Genomic DNA, 19,905 nt, shown 5'->3' on the forward strand with positions numbered 1-19,905 from the left:
GCTCTTAACGCCTTATTAAAATTTTACACAGAATTACTTTGTAGCCCAATGTTATTCATGAAAAGATGAAATCAAAGAAATATCACTTTATCAAAATCTTTTTTTTTTTTTTTTTAAAAAGATAATTACAACATGCTGTTAATTCCGCAGTTTGAACCATTTCTCCTCTAGACCCCCTAGCACTTTGTGCATGGCCTTTGGCTATCAAAATCTTACATTTATGTTTGTGTGTTCGGTTTAGAACAAAAAGGCTGAAAGAAAGCTTTGATTTGTGCTTGTGATTTTCTCCATGGTCTTGTAGTTGTATTGGCAATCAATTGATTCTCCATCATTAAGTTTTCAGTCTAGATAATTTTTGTGCAAATGAAGGATGAAGGGAATAAAAATGGAGTGAAGACGGCACTAAAATTTTTAAATTATGTAACCGTGGGATATGTACAAAAACAAACTAGGCTATCGAAAAGTTCATCCTTTTCAACCAACAAAATGTAAGGTAAACACATTAGGAGAGACACCCATAAAATTATTTAGAAAAATAAGATGATTTTTCCCCCTCTTTTTGGGTAAGTAATAAGAAGATGAAATTAAAACTTGTTTTGAGGGTTTTTTTTTTTTTTTTTTAATAGAAAACACACAAATTTCATTAATAATTAAAAGTAGAAGGTACATCATGGAAAAGAGTTTGTTAAAGAAAACAGGGACTCTCTTCAATCCAAACAGAAAAATCAAAGATGCCTAAAGCATGTTTAGCTAATTGGTGAGCAGACATATTGCCATTCCCACGAACACGAGAAAATAAAACATTTCAAAACTCAAAGGAAGTAGCCTACATCCCATAAATCAGAGCAGCAATTGTTGAAGTAGCATGAGAATTTCCACTAAGAGCATGAACAATATTAAGTGAATCTCCTTCTAGAACAAAGTCCTGAATACCCAGACCCTTAGCAAATTCCAAGCCAAATTCAAAGGCCTTTGCCTCAACTTCAATAGCTTCCAGAGGACACCGAAATTTCTTGCTAAGACCTGCAATAAAAGTTCCCACATGGCCTCAAATTACAACCCCCACTTCAACTTCTTTTTGTTCATTAAAAAAAGCTCCATCTACGTTAATCTTATAAAAAGGAAAAGACGAAGGCTCCCATTTTGAAACCAAAACTTGAGAAAGCTTCATTGGGACTTCCACAACCGCCCAATACTCCTCTAGGTAGTGAGTACACCATAGAATTAGTTGCTTCCCATTCTTCCTAAAACCACCATGACAAACTTCTTTCCTATTTAACCAAAGTGTCCATAAAATTGTGATTACAACAGTCTAATCTTCACACAACCAATCTGCTTTCTTCAAGATAAACCATAGGAAATCCATAATACACCTAAAATGTATTAATTTACGTGTAAACTGTTTTTGTGGTGTCGTATGTTTGTGATTGGAACACTATCTCTAGTACTCCACTTTCCCACTATCTATCTAAAAGAAAATTGCTAAAGAGAAATCTATTGTGTCCTCCCAAACAAATCTAATTAGGCTAAAACGTATTTGATTGGAATTCATTTCAATTTTCTAATTTTATTTTCATTCAATTGAGTCCTCCAAATTTCAATTTTATTCAATTCTGAAATTTTGTTCAATTTCACTAAAAAGTTTATGTTAAGTATGTAATTAACTAATGAAAAAAAAAAATCATATAAAAATCTATAAATTTTTTTCAAGTGAAAAAAATATTTTTAATGGCAATATTTTAACGAAATTTGACAAAATTATTGAATAGAATAAATTTAAAATAATAATTTTTTTTTGTTCAAGAAACCTTTATAGAAAAAGCCAGCAATTACAACAAAAACACAGAGTTGGGCTAACGGGCCAAACCCAAAAAAACCGGAAACGCTGTCGTTTGGGGCGTATTTGAAGTAGGTCAGTTTCTCACTCGCTCAGATTTCTAATTCCTTCCTGTACTGAAACCCTCCAGAACACTCTCCCGCTTCCCTCTTTCGAAGTCTCAAAAACCCTCTCTCACTCTCTCTCTCTCTTAGGTTTTCATTTCTCACTCTCAACTTCCACATTTCATACACTCTCACACACTCTCTCTCTCTCTCTCTAGGGTTAGGGTTTTTGCAACAATGGCATCACCAGCAACAGTCGCTCTCCCACGATCCGGCTCCAAGACGGAGTCCTACGTGGACAACAAGCGCAAAGAAGACGTCAGGCAGTCCAACATCCTGTCCGCCCGCACCGTCGCCGACACCGTCCGCACCAGCCTCGGCCCGCGCGGCATGGACAAGATGATCTCCACCTCCTCCGGCGACGTCATCATCACCAACGACGGCGCCACCATCCTCAACAAGATGGAGGTCCTCCAGCCCGCCGCCAAGATGCTCGTCGAGCTCTCCAAGTCCCAAGACTCCGCCGCCGGTGACGGCACCACCACCGTCGTCGTTATCGCCGGCGCTCTCCTCCGTCAGTGCCTCTCTCTGCTCTCCCACGGTATTCACCCTACGGTTATCTCCGATTCTCTACATAAGGCCGCTCTCAAAGCCGTCGATGTCCTCACCGCCATGGCTGTCCCTGTCGAGCTCTCCGATCGCGAGTCTCTCATCAAGTCCGCTTCCACTTCTCTCAACAGCAAGGTCGTTAGTCAGTACTCCAGTCTCCTCGCTCCGCTCGCTGTTGATTCCGTCCTCTCTGTTGTCGATCCCGCGAAACCTGATATCGTCGATCTCCGAGATATCAAGATCGTGAAGAAGCTCGGGGGTACCGTGGACGATACCGAGCTTGTGAAAGGCCTTGTTTTCGACAAGAAAGTGAGTCACGCTTCCGGTGGACTCACTCGTATGGAGAATGCGAAAATCGCCGTCATTCAGTTCCAGATTTCGCCGCCAAAAACCGATATCGAACAGAGTATTGTGGTTTCGGATTATGCGCAAATGGATAGGATATTGAAAGAAGAGAGGCAATACATTTTGGGAATGATTAAGAAGATTAAGGCCACTGGCTGCAATGTCTTGTTGATTCAGAAGAGCATTTTGCGTGACGCGGTGACCGACTTGTCATTACATTACCTCGCGAAAGCGAAGATTCTTGTGGTGAAGGATGTGGAGCGTGACGAGATTGAGTTCATCACCAAGACTTTGAATTGTTTGCCCATTGCGAATATCGAGCATTTTCGGGCTGAGAAGTTGGGCTATGCTGATCTTGTGGAGGAGCTTCCTGTTGGGGATGGAAAGATTGTGAAGATTACTGGGATTAAGGATATGGGTCGGACTACAACTGTTTTGGTTCGAGGCTCGAACCAGCTGGTGCTTGATGAGGCCGAGAGGAGTTTGCACGATGCTCTGTGTGTGGTTAGGTGTTTGGTTAGCAAGAGGTTTTTGATTGCGGGAGGTGGGGCGCCTGAGATTGAGCTTTCGAGGCAGTTGGGTGCTTGGGCGAAGGTGCTGCACGGTATGGAGGGTTATTGTGTGAAGTCATTTGCTGAGGCGCTTGAGGTTATTCCCTATACCCTGGCTGAGAATGCAGGGTTGAATCCAATTGCAATTGTGACTGAGCTGAGGAACCGACACGCCCAAGGGGAGATCAATGCTGGGATTAATGTGAGGAAAGGGCAGATTACTAATATCTTGGAGGAGAATGTGGTGCAGCCGTTGCTCGTGAGTACCAGTGCCATCACACTTGCAACGGAGTGCGTGAGGATGATCTTGAAGATTGATGATATTGTTACAGTGAGGTAACTGGTAGTTTTGGTTGGAATATGAACAGCATTGGAGGAAAAATGTTGTCTTATGTTATTTTGTGCTTCTTTAGCTTGTGTTTTGTGTTCTATTAGGATTTTTATATTAAAGGATTTTGACATGCTTTATTGCCAACTTTTTTTTTTCCTTTGAATTTGGGATGCATGTTTCCTGGAGATTTTGTTAGTCTATATTTGTTTAGTTTTGGTAATTTATTTTTCATTGGAACTGGAACTCAGGATGATTCACGAATGTGTTTACAATTTACATTGAATTTTCTATGTTGTTATGGTATTGTAAAATGCAAACATTGATGTATTGAAGGCCTTCATTGGCCTTACTGCTGATTGCCGAGTTCTGCCAACAAGGGGTCATTCAGCATGATGACTTAGTACTACTCTTCTTTCTACCTAGATGTTCCCTATATATTTTCTATAGTGTTTATGCTAACCTGGCATTAACTTCACTTCTAGTTTTATCTACTAAAATTATATCATCTGCAAAGAGTATGCACCATTGAACTTCTTGAATTGATGTAGTGTCTTTTGTCTTACACTATAGCCGAATAAAGTGGGATTTGAAGAGGAAATTTAGACATGTATTTTTGGTTTGTGAAAGAGACATGCTACCTGTCTAAAGTGTGCAATGTGTACAGATAATAATGCTTTTCTAAATAGGAAGGAATTTGGACTTGGCCAAAGCTTGTATATTCATTTGCTAATTTAGCTGGAGAAATGACAGGAATAACTTGAACCTCAAATTCTTTCATAAATCATTGTAATATCAACATTGTTTTCTAAGTGTGTTTTATATTAAATAATAAAGCAGTGCATTTTGATTAAATGCGAGTATAAGTTGAAATGGAAGACAGTATATGTTGACTATCATACGAACTTTAGCTTAGGCTCACCAAAACTAGAGATGTAATAGCAGGAGTTTTTCCCTTTTTTGCTCAATTAGGTATTTTAAGGCCTCATAGTATGATCGAATGAGGTTGTGCATATACATTCAATTCATATTTTTTAGTAAAACTCTTGTTAACTGCACGTAATCTCTTGCGTTACTGTGCCGGCCCAAGCTTCATGACTGCTTCTGTACATGCCTCCCTTCTTACTTACTATTGTCTCCATGCCATCTACTGTGTTCTCTTTACATAAGAAATGGATTAAATAGGGAGTGATCTGCTTTTGAATCTCTGCCAAGCATGGAGAGTCAACCACCATAGCTGATGATCTTGGACCTGATCCAAGGAATTTATCAAGAAAGTCACCAAGTTAATATGATTTTTGGACAATATGATTTGAAGACTTTCTTCATTTTCTATCAAAAAGTTTATTCTTTATATATATTAATAAAACAAATGTTTCATAATGTTATGATCTTTTTGGTATACCAATTAGGTACTATGGTCGGACTTAATTGTATTGAGTTTAGGTGGAAGATACTAAGAAATATGCAATCTTACAGAGCTATGCAGGGTGAGCTTATGATTATCTACCCAATACAGATTAGGTTGTCACTTGATCTGACTGATTTTTCTGCTTTTGAGGTATTAAGCAAAAATGTGCATGTTAGATTAGGTCACTTGATCTGTGCTTTTGAGGTATTTAGCTGTGGGTTATAGAAGTCAATGATATTTCTTCCATTGATATCTTAAGGATGATGGTTTCTGGTAGACTCTTGCTTTGGACCTCTAAATGAAAGGGGAAGTTTGTTCATAGGATTTCAGATTTATGAGAGCAAGAGCTATTATTGTGTTCTGCCATGGTTATTGTATTTGGTGGTTTAATTCTGTTAATTTTGGTTCAATGTAAAACTAGGTGTTTCCTTTTAGGACTATTTAGTTTAATGATAAACTACCTATAAAAAAAAATAAAAGCTCAATAATAAACTTTTGCAACTTTGCTTGATAGAATTCTGTTGCTTGCCAAATGTTTGCTGCACATTATATAGTTTAAATTGACTGTACAGAGGATGTGGTTGACAAGATTGCTATCATATAGTTAATATGATAGCCATAACCTCCAGTACAGAGTGTTTCAAAAAATATGGACATCACCCATTCAAAGAGGGAAAAGCACTCCTTTTAAAGAAATATCGACTATGATGAGAAGCTATTTTTGTACTTTATTTACGTTTTATAGATATGATCACACATTTGGATGGTGGATCAGTTTTGTTACATTGTTGTTCAACTGGAGAAACTGTATGCAGTGATTTGACAATATTCTTTTTGAACTTAATGTTTATTAATTGTGCTCCAAAAGATTTTAGATGATTTTACTTGCTATTTTAGGATCACAACCAATTCTACATCCAATTTCACAACTATTCTACATGGCAGATCATGACTGGTTGTTTGTCACTTTCACATGAACTAACAACTTTTTTTTTTCCAACACTCATAGTTAGCCATATCGAATAATTGTGAAAATGAGTGTTGTTGTGGTCCTAGATTTTTTCTTTTACTCACTCTCGAGTACTCTAGGTATCCTGTTACCCACTAAGAAAGTCACAACCATGTAATGACTGGCATCAATTGCAATTGTGACTTGTGAGCATATTTCGGCCTCCAATGGTGTTAAAATTCTTAGATTCCCTATAATGATGAGTAGTTTTTTTTTTTTTTTTTTTTTTTTTTTTTTTGTGGGGGGGGGGGGGGGGGGTTGTGTGAAAGCTGAAGTAGATATCTTAGTTTTTGAAATAGGTAGTAATTGTTAATGAGTTGGTTTGTTGTCAAAATGATTGAAGGATGAATTTGATCTTGGGTTTGTTTTCAATTTTCATCGTGATAACCTTCTGTTTCATTGCTATTTTTTATATCAAGAAAAGAAAGAAAAACCACTTTCATTGTGCCACCCTATAGGTTCAATTTCAAAGAAACAAAAAATAATGGGTCTGGAAGGAAAACAAATGTTTTCCTCATGTGATAGAATGCTGTGGATCTTGACTGTTTTTTTTCTTTCTTTCATTTTTTAAATGGTTAGAAATGTCTACTCTACTACCGGAACTCTTCCCCTTCCCCCAACCCCTAGGTAGTTACTCAGGTGCCATCAGACCAGTTGGGTCATTGGCAGGGATCTTGATGCTTCAGGTATCAGTATAGTTTATGGGTCACGGAGACTGAATGTACAGACTACATAGTATAATGGTAGCTCACGGGGAGATGGATTTTGTCCCTAAAACCCGAGGGTATTACGATAGAAACCCAGGTAGCTTTTCATTATTATAGGTCAACTTCTAGGCAAAAGAAAATTATATGTCGAGCAGTATATAAGACAGAGCAACATTGAGAATGAGGAAACTAATTGAGGTTTAATAACATTCTTTTTTTTTTTTTTTTGAGGAGAAGGTTAAATAATATATATTCATCGAAATAGAGAGACATTTTTTGATGCATACTATAGAATTAAAGCCCTTAATTACTACCAATGTTCTCAATATTGAATGCTCAAATCGTAAGTGCTCCACTCTGAGACTTTCAATATTTGATTGACTAACTGGTTATACAAGTTTCATGCAACATTAGCAATAACCAAATTCAATCATACTGAATTCTAAATTTACGAAGGCTAAAACGCTCTCACAATTTTCAAAATAGAAAACAAAACATTATGCAAAAGATGAATCATTTGCGTTTTTGTACACAATGGAAAGTATTGTGTGCTTTTTATGTATGGAGATTATCTAAAAGAGGAAAACGATATATTGTTTCATTTTTCTTTCCTTTTAAATCATTAGCTTCAAACACGGAAATTTTGATTCTTTATTTAATAGTATTCTAGAGCATGTCTATGGTAATGTTGTAACTTCATCATGTACCATGTATAATATTCGAATGATATTTTGCATAGTTGCAAATTTAGTATATTATTAATGTTATCTCTTGCACTTCATGTATGATAATTGAAGGAATCACTACCCCCCCTTCCCAAAAAAAAAAAAAAAAAAACCTACACTCACAATGGCGGTGCTAAAATTACTTAAAAAGCTATTTTAGCACCCACCACACCAAAAAACATGCAACATCAATAGTAGTAAAGCTAAAATTTTTAGCAACATAGCTACAGTTAAGTAATATCAATAGAGTAATTCTTAAATACTCCTGATGAAGAATGGTACTTTCTCCTCTCACATTCACGATGAGGTCTACTCCTAGGTAATAATATAAGTGTATGACTATATAAGTAAGTTCTCTATTGTTTTAATTACTTTAAATGACAATTAATTGCCTCCTTCTCTATTATATTAGAAGAAAAAATCTTTTATGTTTTAATTTTTTTATTAATTATTATCAATAAATCACAATAATCATTCAAAATAGTTACATTCATACTCATATATATATATATATATATATATATATGAACAAACCATAACATGGAGTCCACAAGTATGAGAATTGATAATGTTTGAAAAATTAGTAAGCTGAATGTTCCAGGCTTCAATGGTGATTAAAAGACCTAAAAACAAAGAAGTGAACTATCGAAGGTGACTAGAGTAAATCAGCCAAAGGCCTTCTGACGATTAAGTCAGTTCTCTCTCTTGAACTCGAGTTTTCTAAGTGTATGAACAGTGAACACGAGTATTCTAAGTGTATGAACAGTGAAAGCATACCTTGGGCTAATGGGATTAGGTCCCTTTTTATAGTGAGTTCTTGAGTGGGTCTACTTGTTAGGCTCCATTACCATCGTGGGAGATGTATGGGCTTAGTGAGGGGAGTTAGAGCGGATTTCGGGGAACTCACCCTCACATTTCGAAATAATAGAACGTGGTCTGATTACTATGCATTTGTAGGAAATTCTCTGAAACTTATCAAGTGTTGAGTGGTCATCCATATCTTCTTGTGATATGGACGACCAAATTACCTTGGATGACCATTGAGCCTCTAGACGTAGCCTATTCATTCTTTGTGACACTTTCCACTTGATTTCCTTTCTTGTGAATTGACTTGGATGTGGCCTAGTCATGGACGACCACATGGACAAAATGAGCTTGATTCAACTCACCATCAAGAATAATATTCAACAGAACAAAAATTTACATCGGTTGAGACACTAAAGTTAAGAACTGACAATACAGCTGAGTTCATGATTTTTTTTTTTTTTCAAAATAAGAGCATCACTTATTAACTAAGTCGTACCCAGACACCCTAACAAAATTCTGTTGTTGAAAGGAAACATCAAGACATTTAAACATTGCTAGATCACTTAGATTTCAATCTTCTTTGCCTTTGAAATTTTGGGGAGATTTTGTTCTTACTTCTATCTATTTACTTAATAGACTTCCTTCCTTTCCTTTTCACAATAAAACCTCTTTTGAGATGTTGTTTAATCATACTACATCCTATGATCATCTTAGAGTATTTGGGTGTTAGTGTTTTGCTTCCACTCTTGCTCAACAGAAACAAGTTTGATCCTAGAGCCAAAAAATGGGTTTTCTTAGGCTATCCTATTGGCATCAAAGGAAATAAGGTCATGGGTCATTCCACTAGTCAATTTTTCATCTCTAGGGATGTTTTTCATGAGTCATCTTTTCCTTTTCTCTCTTCAAGTCCAAATGCAACTGCTCTCCCTGATCCCTTCATTTTTTCTCAGTCTGGTGTCTTTCATTCTGAACAAAGTCCTCCCATTTTACCTATTTTTGCTCCACCTATCTCCATAAACACTAACCTTGAGCCTCTATCTATGGACATTGATCTTGCCTATCAAGATGTTCCTATGGCATTTCATGATTCATTCATGGATATTGATGATTCCATTGAATCTGATAATTCGATGCCTACTACAATACATACACCTACACCTCCACCTACTCTAAGAAAATCTTCTAGATCTCATCACCCACCTTATCTTCAAGACTATAAATGTTTCTGCTGGTTCCCCTTATGATTCATCTTTTTGTCTCTCCTATTCTCCTTTTTCAATCCCTTCAAGTTGTTTGTTTCTAATATCTCCCATGCGGCTTCTAAACCTACCTTTTTTCATGAGGTTGTCCAATCACCAAAATGGAAAATTGCTATGGATACTGAGATTGCAGCTCTTGAAAATAATCACACTTGGACTGTCACTCATCTTCCTCTTGGTAAAAATGCAGTTGGCTGCAAATGGGTTTATAAGATCAAAAACAATTCAAATGGATCCATAAAGATATACAAGGCTAGGCTTGTGGCCAACGAGTTCACACAAGTAAATGGTTTGGATTTCACTGAAGCATTCTCTCCTATCATTAAGTTCACCATTGTCAGGCTTGTTCTTGGCTTGGATGTTGTGCAAGAGTAGCACATCTTACAACTTGATGCGAACAATGCCTTCCTCCATGGTTATTTGGAGGAAGATGTGTACATGCAATTGCCACCTGTCTTTCACAACAAGGGGGAGAGTGGTACTGGTTCTTCTTCCTCAAGTTTAAGGCCTTTAGTCTGCAAATTGAATAAATCCCTTTTATGGTCTAAAACAAGCTTCAAGACAATGGTTTGCCAAGCTTTCAAATGCCATTCTTGAGTTGGAATTTACATAATCACAGGCGGATTTCTCTCTATTCACCTTGAACACAGCTTCTTCTTTTATGGCTTTGCTTGTTTATGTTGATGACTTGCTGCTCACTGGGAATAATCAGAATTATATCAATTAGTTGAAGGGTATGTTGATGCCAAATTCAAGCTGAAGGACTTGGGGTCTTTTCATTATTTTCTTGGAATTAAGGTGGCTAGAAACACTGGTATATGGGGTAGTTTTGAATTAGAGAAAACACTCACTTGAAACAAAACACTCACTTGAAATTCTCCAAGACACACTGGTCTGCTAGGATACAAACTTAACTAAAACTCCCATGGAACAAAATCTCAAATTTTCCAAAGCTAAAGGGGTACTACTTACAGATGTTATTCAATATAGGAGATTGATTGGTAGCTTAATGAATCTCACATTGATTAGGCCTATCACATATGTTGTGCATCACTTAAGTCAATTTCTCAGTGAACCTCGTGAACCACACATGAAGGCAACTCTTTAGAATTTTTCAATACATTAAAGGCTTTTTGTGATGCAGATTAGGTAAGTTGTCCAAATAACAGAAGGTCTTTAACTGGATATTGTTTGTATTTAGGTGAATCTTTGATCACGTAGAGGTCTAAGAAGCAAAGTACAATTTTCAAAAGTTCAGCATGTGAACTGATTTGGCTAATTCAATTGATGAAAGGTTTGTGCTTTACTCACTCAAAACCAACCTTACTTTATTGTGACAATGAAGTTGCTCTTCACATTGGAGCAAACCCTGTATTTCATGAAAGATATAAGCGCATTGAAATCGATTGTGATCTCATTTTTGAAAAGATATAGCAAGGAGTGATCAAGACCTTTCACAGATCATGAACTCATCAGATTGCAGACGTGTTCACAAAACCTTTGGGGGTTCCTACATTCTCAAGGTTGATTGATACAATGGATCTCTTGAACATTTACAACTCTTCTTGTCAAGACAATTCAGTACAAAACGATGGTACTAATTGTTCAGATGAATCAGATGCAAGAGCAGCAACGGCTCCCTTGAGGGCGAGTGTTAAGAAGAAGAGTGAAACGAAACAGTTTGGCAATACAAAAGAATACAAAAGAAGCTAAAGACTGGAAATGACAACGTGTTTTTTAGTCTCATTTAAATGAAGTACGATATAAAAAACAGATCAAGCACAGTTTGTAATATTCCATTTCATTCAATAAGAGATTCAAATTTAATGAACTCTCAAACGAAGCCTAAAATGAGGAATAATAATTCTTCTCTAAAAAGGTTGTAATAGCTATACCTTAATAGGTATAATAATTTATAAAATAAATATATTTTTAAATAATTAAACTTTTCATATGCACATAACAGTTATAAAAATATAAATATAAAAAACAAAACTTATCTCGCTCAAATTTTAAAAAAATATTACTTTATAGGAAATATAATTATATAAGTAAAATATTTCTTAAAATAGATTTTAAGTTTTATTTCAATATTACAACTTACAACCAAATTTATGAATAGATTTAGTTATTCCATTACAATAAATTTTGTTCTCAATAATAAAGATTATTATTCCTATTATAATCTCTATTTAGTGTACCAAATGAACCCTAAGTTTATTCAATAGGGATAGGTTTGACAATTAACGAGGTTAAGAGCTCTTTAAACGCAACAGTAGATGTATTAATACCATCTCCATACTGGTAGATGCGTTGAGAAGTTCGTGCCATGTTTAGTGTCATCTTTATTATGGATTTTGGTAGGGAATTTTTGGCACTCTCTTCGTTCGGTTTTTTCCATGAATAGTTGATTAATTCCTTTATGCGATGTCTTGCTTCTACTTCAACATTGAGAATGAGGAAACTAATTGAGGTTTGATAAATTTTTTTTTTTTTTTTTTTTTTTTTGAGAAGAAGGTTTAATAATATATATTCATCGAAATAGAAAGATATGTTTTGATACATACTATAGAATTAAAGCCCTTAATTACTACCAATGTTCTCAATATTGAATGGTCAAATCGTAAGTGCTCCATTCTGACTTCCGAGACAGACTTTCAATGTATGATTGACTAACTGGTTATACAAGTTTCATGCAACAATAACAAAATTCAATCATACTGAATTCTGAATTTAAAAGGCTAAAAACGTTCTCTCAATTTTCAAAATAGAACACCAAAACATTATGCAAAAGATGAATCATTTGCTTTTTGTACACATTGGAAAGTATTGTGTGCTTTTTATACATGGAGATTCTCTAAAAGAGAACGATATATTGTTTCCTTTTTATTTCCTTTTAAATCATTAGCTTCAAAGACGGAAATTTTGATTCTTTTTTTAATAGTATTCTTGAGCGTGTCTATGGTAATGCTGTAATGGCATTCTTTTGTGTACCATGTATATGGTTCGAATGATGTAATGGCACCATATATATGGTTCGAATGATGTAATGGCACCATATATATGGTACACAAAAGAATGCCATTACAGCATTACCATAGTATATTATTAATGTTATCTCTTGCCTATAAGCATATCATGTATTTATGCAAAATATTCCTATTAAATTTTAATGCTATAATAATTGAAGGAATCACTTAAACACCCCCCCCCCCCCCAACACAAAAAAAAAAACTAATAATACAATGTTTTTTAAAAAAAATCTTAAATTCAATAGCTTTCTTGTACATTTAGGACATTGGTGATGCTTATGTGGTTGTACTTGCTTGTTGAGAACAATATTAAATTCAAGGGAGTGAAAATCTCATAGTATTGACCGATATGGACGAAAAATTTCATGCCGTTCACCAAACTGTTATGGAAATGCTCTTAGAATTTACCGGTAAATATGCCTTATACCGATCGTTTCGACCTGTATCGGTCATTTTGGATAGTATTTTCGTTTCAAACCAAAAAGAAAAAAAAAAAGATACTGTAAAGACCAACTTTTGGGTATTAGCCCAACAAATGTATGGACTTAAGCCTAAAACAGCCCAACACAATAAGTTTGTAGAGAATGGGTTGGGAAACTGGGCTAGCGAGAATCAGGTAACAGAAGAACAGATTTTAGTGCAAAAATGGGAAAGATAACAGAAGCTTGTTAAAGAATAATGCTCTCGGATTGGGCCGAGGATGTTGATTCTTAAATACTTTCTGTTTTAAAGCTCTGATACAGATTTGTTTGGAATTTTTCCCATCCCCCACTATCGGGATCTCTCCTCTATTTTATACTATCCTTTTCCTCCTCTTTCCACATTCCACGTGTAGATTTAGATTGGTTACTCTGATACTTGTCCCATCAGCCCCTCCCTAACGTTTTTGGGGATAACTGTAAGGCTGAAAAGCATGGTTCAGTCAGCTACAGAGCATTTAATGTCGTGGCAGCAACCTTATCTTAGATATTTTATATATTTCCTTTGTCCTATCCCTCCTTAATACTTATCCTCTAACCTGGTGTGGTCCGGATTGTCGCTCTTACTAGTAGACTATGCCCTCTGTCCTTGGCCTTACCCAACCAAGGAGGGATTCTTCCTCATTTTTTCCCCTTGGGTGATTTTGATCGAATTCTATTTCTTCTCCATCGGCATAGATCCCTCTAGAAGGGCTTAGCGTCCTCAGATTAGGCCCCTGGCCCAATATAAATATGGATTCTCTGGCCCCCACAATAGCCCCTCGAGATCCTTCTTTCTGACTCCTCAGGAAAAAAGGAGGATGTCAATGTGATGATAGTTCATTCGCACCCAATTTACATCACCTCTGTCTGTACAAATTTTATTATTTTATTATTTTTATTTATAGTTGACCAAGTCATGTTCCTGATGTTTCAATATACGAGGTGCGCCTTTATTAAATTCTCGCATCTCTATGTTCCCCATGCTCTACGACATGATGAGGATCCAACAGCTGAGGATTTTATTGGGAATTGAGCGGGATTTTTTCTCGTTTGTAACTTTCTCTTTGAACTTCGAGCGGAATAACTCCCACTAGGTCTCGCCTTCTATAAAAGGCGCCCCAGGGGAATCATTCTTCTTCACTTTGCAAACCTTCGAGTCCTCCAAAAATTTCAAACTCTCAAATCTTCGAGGCTTCCAAAGGATCCAGCCAAGATGGTGATCAAGGCCTAAAAGATAAGATGGCTAAGGATAAAGGTAAGGGCAAGGAAACTATGCCCTCCTAAGAAACCAAGGATGCTGCCAGGGCCCAAGATGGCACAGTCAAGACGAAGGAAGCAGAGGCCAAAGATGTTCCTGCCTTTCAGCCGAGCAAGAAAGAAGATCCTCCTTCTCCAGCAACGGCCCAAAACAAGTGCAGATCGCATCAAATTTTTGGTGCGACAAAGTTTCGGTTCCAACCTATATCATATGTGCACAAATGTAAAAACAATCCAAGGTTGATCGAGAAAATTAACGAGAACAAGGACAGGCAGGATTCCTGTTTTTCAACCTTGATAGCAGAACATCTTGTAATTTAGGAGAAAAATGATAAATAGGTCTCCTAATTTTTCAGCCTTGATAGTAGAACATCTTGTAATTAGAAGAAAAATGATAGATAGGTCTCCTATTTTGTAATGAAAGTTTACTGTTATGCATAATGTACATTTCCTTCATCTAATAAAAAGGGTTTGCACTTTTTGCTTTGTGAATCTTTCTTTTCTCTGCAATAACTATTTTATGAATGGTGGCATTGTTATTTTGAGTAAATTAACTTTATAAAAAATAGTAAGGAAAATAACCGTGTGCTTATACCACGAACTATGCCATCCATCATAGAATACTGAATCCAAAACAAGTGATTCGAGGGGACCATCACGTACTAAGATGTCATAGTGTTAATTTTCCCAAAGCATCTGGTCCAAGGACTACAGGCATGACTTTGGTTCTATGTGAACACTTATAAAAGATGTCTTAGTATTAATTTCCCCAAAACATCTGGTCCGAAGACTGCAAGCATGACTTTGGTTCTGTTTGAACATTTATAAAAGATGTCTTAGTGTTAATTTCCCCAAAGCATCTAGTCCGAGGACTGCAGGCATGACTTTGGTTCTATTTGAACACTTATAAAAAAGATGTCTTAGTGTTAATTTCCCCAAAGCATCTGGTCCGAAGACTGCGGGCATGACTTTGGTTCTGTTTGAACACTTATAAAAGATGTCTTAGTGTTAATTTTCCCAATGCATCTGGTCTGAGGACTACAGGCATGTCTTTGGTTCTGTTTGAACATTTATAAAAAATATGTCTTAATGTTAATTTCCCCAAAGCATCTGGTCCAAAGACTGCAAGCATGACTTTGGTTCTGTTTAAACACTTATAAAAGATGTCTTAGTATTAATTTCCCCAAAACATCTAGTCCGAGGATTGCAGGCATGACTTTGGTTCTGTTTGAACACTTATAAAAAAGATGTCTTAGTGTTAATTTCCCCAAAGCATCTGGTCTAAAGACTGTAGGCATGACTTTGGTTCTGTTTGAACACTTATAAAAGATGTCTTAGTGTTACTTTCCCCAAAGCATCTGGTCCGAGGACTACAGGCATGACTTTGGTTCTGTTTGAACACTTATAAAAGATGTCTTAGTGTTAATTTCCCCAAAGCATCTGGTCTAAGGATTGTAGGCATGACTTTGGTTCTGTTTGAACACTTATAAAAAAGATGTTTTAGTGTTAATTTCCCCAAAGCATCTAGTCAGAAGACTGTAGGCATGACTTTGGTTCTGTTTGAACACTTATAAAAAAGATGACTTAGTGCTAATTTCCCCAAATCATTTGGTCCGAGGACTGCAGGCATGACTTTGGTTTTGTTTGAACACTTATAAAAAGATGTCTTAATATTAATTTCCCTAAAGCATCTGGTCCGAAGACTGCAGACATGACTTTAGTTCTATTTGAACACTTATAAAAGATGTCTTAGTGAGAAGTAAGATGCATGTCAAGGGAAATTTTTGTTAATAATGATAACTTTTCAGGAGATACTAAAACCAACCCCACTTTGGATTCCTTTTGATTTGCAACACCATCAATATGTATCCTCATGGGGTTTTAGCGAACTCGGCCATCAGGTCAGTGAAGGCTTCACCCTTCTTAGAGGTATGAGACATGTATTCGATATAGAAAGCCCCTAATATTGTATCCTTCTTGGCAATCCTTCGCATAGCGTGCATCTTTGCCAAAATGGTCTCTTATAATGATCGATCTCCTGCTGCATCGCCTTGGTATGTTGAGCGTTGAACTCACTGAAACACCAGAGTTCCCACAGACGACACCAATTGTAAGGACCAACTTTTGGGTATTAGCCCAACGGGTGTATGGACTTAAGCCCAAAATAGTCCAACACAATAAATTTGTAAAGAATGGATTGGGAAACTGGGCTAGCGAGAATCAGGTAACAGAAGAACAAATTTTAGTGCAAAAATGGGAAAGATAACAAAAGCTTGTTAAGGAATAGTGCTCTCGGATTGGGCCAAGGACGTTGATTCTTAAATACTTTCTATTTTAAAGCTCCAATATAGATTTGTTTGGAATTTTTCCCATCCCCCACAATTAGGGTCTCTCCTCTATTTTATACTATCCTCTTCCTCCTCTTTCCACATTCCACGTGTAAATTTAGATTGGTCAATCTGATACTTGTCCCATCAGCCCCTCCCTAAAGTCTTTGGGGATAACTGTAAGGCCGAAAAGCATGGTTCAGTCAGCTACAGAGCATTCAATGTCATGGCAGCAACCTTATCTTAGATATTTTATATCTTTCCTTTGTCCTATCCCTCCTTAATACTTATCCTCTTCCCTAGAGTGGTCTGGATTGTCGCCCTTACTGGCAGACTATGTCCTCTGTCCTCAACCTTACCCAGCCGAGGAGGGATTCTTCCTCGTTTTTTCCACTTGGGTGATTCTGATCGAATTCTATTTCTTCTCCATCGGCATAGATCCCTCTAGAAGGGCTTAACGTCCTCGAATTGGGCCCCTAGCCCAACATGTATATATAAATATGGATTCTCTGGCCCCCATAGATACTATTTTGAAATACTATTTTGAAATTTTGTTATATTAGTTGTTTTGGACAGTACTAGTAAGTTGACCATGCGATGCACGGATAATGTTTTAATACTTTATCTGAATTTTTTTTAGAGAATGTTGTACATATATTATAGCATATTTGTTATAAAACTTTGTTAATAATGAGTTCATCATAAAAAGTAATAATTATAAATTGCACACTCAAATCCATTATAAATATGGGTTTGGCTTACCTCCAGTACTTTTTTAACTGGAAGTGTCTTTTTATTTTAAATATACAATAACAAGTAGTAGTGGGTTTTAATCTCTACCTTTTATTTAGTTAGTAAGTGATATGGCAGTTTCTCACTAAAACAGAAAGAGATTCTTGTTAAAAAAATATTGGAAATAAGCCAAATCCTATAAATATTTTGTTCAAGTAATGAGCAATAAAAAAAACAACTTTGAAGTAATATTGTATGATAAAAGATGATAAAAACATGTTAATTAATTCCATATTATTGATCTTTACTATGTGATGTAATAAAAAACTTCATTGCGAAATCTTGTTTTTTTGTTTCTTCAATGCTTTGTTTTTGTAGTATGGTGATGCTTGTAAATCTTGTTTAGGGATATATTATCATCATCTGTTTCTTCATCTTCAATGTTTGAAGTTTGGTCCATTCTTATTTGTTCAATTTTGAGATTTCATCACTTTTTCCTTTTGTTGCATCATTTGTGTTAATCACTAATGAATTGGAATTGGAAGATTATGGATTGAATCTTATAAAGTTTGGACTTGTGGACTTGTTGTCGCTAAGATTTTGTGTAAGTATCTGCATTCATATTAAAACTTAGTGATGTGACAATTTTTTGCAAATGATTTTATATTTTTTTGTTACTTTATAGGGAAGTAGCAAAAGGGTTAGCATATTAGATTGTGTATTTTTTTTTCTTCCACGCCTTTTTTGTCATTTGAAGGTGCATCAAAACTCTTAGCAACTGTGTAATTTTTAAAACCATCCTTTAGATTGAATTCATTCAAACGAAGTAGGAAAATGTATTTTCTTCCTAAAATTTTCTTCAAATCATGTGGAATTTCTTCTCTAATATCAATCTGCATATGAGGAATACATTTAATATATATTATGATCAAAAGTTTTACAATAATATAATAATTTAAATAAGTTGTTACTCAGTTTTTTTTTTTTTTTTTCAGCAAGATCTTTTGCAGATTTATTTAGTATTTTCTCTGCATCTCTATCAAATATAAAAAAGTTGTTTTGTTAGTTGCATCAAAAGCTTCAATTTGAATCATGTATCTGAAGTAGTTTGCAATTATATATATAGTACTTATAGTGAGATGAATATATTATAAATATTTGGAGAGTATGTAGTAAATGTGAGTATCTTTAACTTTGGGATAGAGAGATATGTTTTTATTTCACATTTTGCACACCAAAATGATCTTGATTGTGGTTTGACCTTCCTTCCATAAAGCACACTATTATGATCCTAATATCTCACATGGATTAAGTATAAGTTTAACACTGTGTTTATAAGCTCTTGGGCACCCTCCCTTTGCAAGCCGGTTTTCAAGGGTGAGTTCTACCCATACGTTCTTAACATTTGATATCAGAACCAATCACCACATTGAGTAATCGGACATAGCTCATTGAGTATGGGATCAAATGAGTTGCAGTTTTATGGTTGGATCTCGAAGGGGGAGACCTAAAAGCTATATTAAAATTATTGATAGGTGAGTGGAGCAATCAAAAAGAGAAAGGGCTAATATCGGGTCAGTGTCGCTAGAGTGAGCCATCGTGGTTGTCGACTACAGAGCGTGGTGGTATCTTATGATCAAGTTCTACCTGTGGGTTCTTAAAACACACATGAAATGTAATACCAACCCGTCATTGTATCAATGTTGGTTGTTGCAATTCCGTAGCAGTTCACATCATGCAATCAACTTTGAAGTTAATATGATTTTTTTTATAATGTAAATATTATAATGTATTATTATTTTTTCATGTAAAAGATAAGTATAATTTGAAATGATTAATAAACCTATTTCATGGGATCTCATTCAATGCATTTGATCTCTTCTATTGTCTTCATATTCTTTAAAGATAAATCCTCCTATGAAAATTGTTTTGCATGTATTTTTTCTTTCTTGAATAGAATCATGTTTTTGACCGTTCCCATCATTGAAGTTTTTTAAAGAAAATATTATGTAAATGATATTTTGTGAGATAGTATATGATATTTATCAAGATTTTTTTTGTTATTAATAATTTTAAAAATATGCATCTGTCAATTATTTCAGCAACCTCAGGAATCTTAAGATTTATATATATTTTTGTTGCATTGGTCAATGACAAAGAGAATTTGCTTACATAAATTGCATAGAACATTATTAGTAAACAAAAATGTATTGAATTGAATTGAGAAAAAAGGAAGACATGCTTTCATGAGTATGAGATTTTCTAGAAGTATCATTTGCACGTGGGAGAGGCGGAAGAGAGTTTGTAAGTGGGTAAGAGTTTTGGCTTTGACCTACACATAGGAAGGATTAGACCTGGGTTAGAATACGTAAAATAATAATTGGGCTTGGGCTTTTCATAAGATTTGGTTTTGTCTTTAAAAGGAAGCCCATTTTGTAGAAAATAACATTTGGACTAATTGTTA

General features: G+C 35.6%; 1 protein-coding gene across 1 annotated transcript; it reads left to right on the top strand.

Moving 5' to 3' along the window:
• The first annotated feature begins 1,929 nt into the window (after nt 1-1,929).
• On the top strand, nt 1,930-4,007 carry LOC126701391 (T-complex protein 1 subunit delta). The gene has a single exon (XM_050399469.1). The coding sequence runs from the start codon at nt 2,119-2,121 to the stop codon at nt 3,724-3,726; it is 1,608 nt and encodes a 535-aa protein (XP_050255426.1). The 5' UTR covers nt 1,930-2,118; the 3' UTR covers nt 3,727-4,007.
• The last annotated feature ends 15,898 nt before the right edge of the window (nt 4,008-19,905 follow it).

This window comes from Quercus robur, chromosome 10, assembly GCF_932294415.1.
Source record: "Quercus robur chromosome 10, dhQueRobu3.1, whole genome shotgun sequence".
NCBI lineage: Eukaryota > Viridiplantae > Streptophyta > Magnoliopsida > Fagales > Fagaceae > Quercus > Quercus robur.

Coding starts and splice junctions, on each gene's coding strand:
- LOC126701391 (XM_050399469.1), top strand. CDS start 2,119: ATGGCATCACCAGCAACAGTCGCTCTCCCACGATCCGGCTCCAAGACG.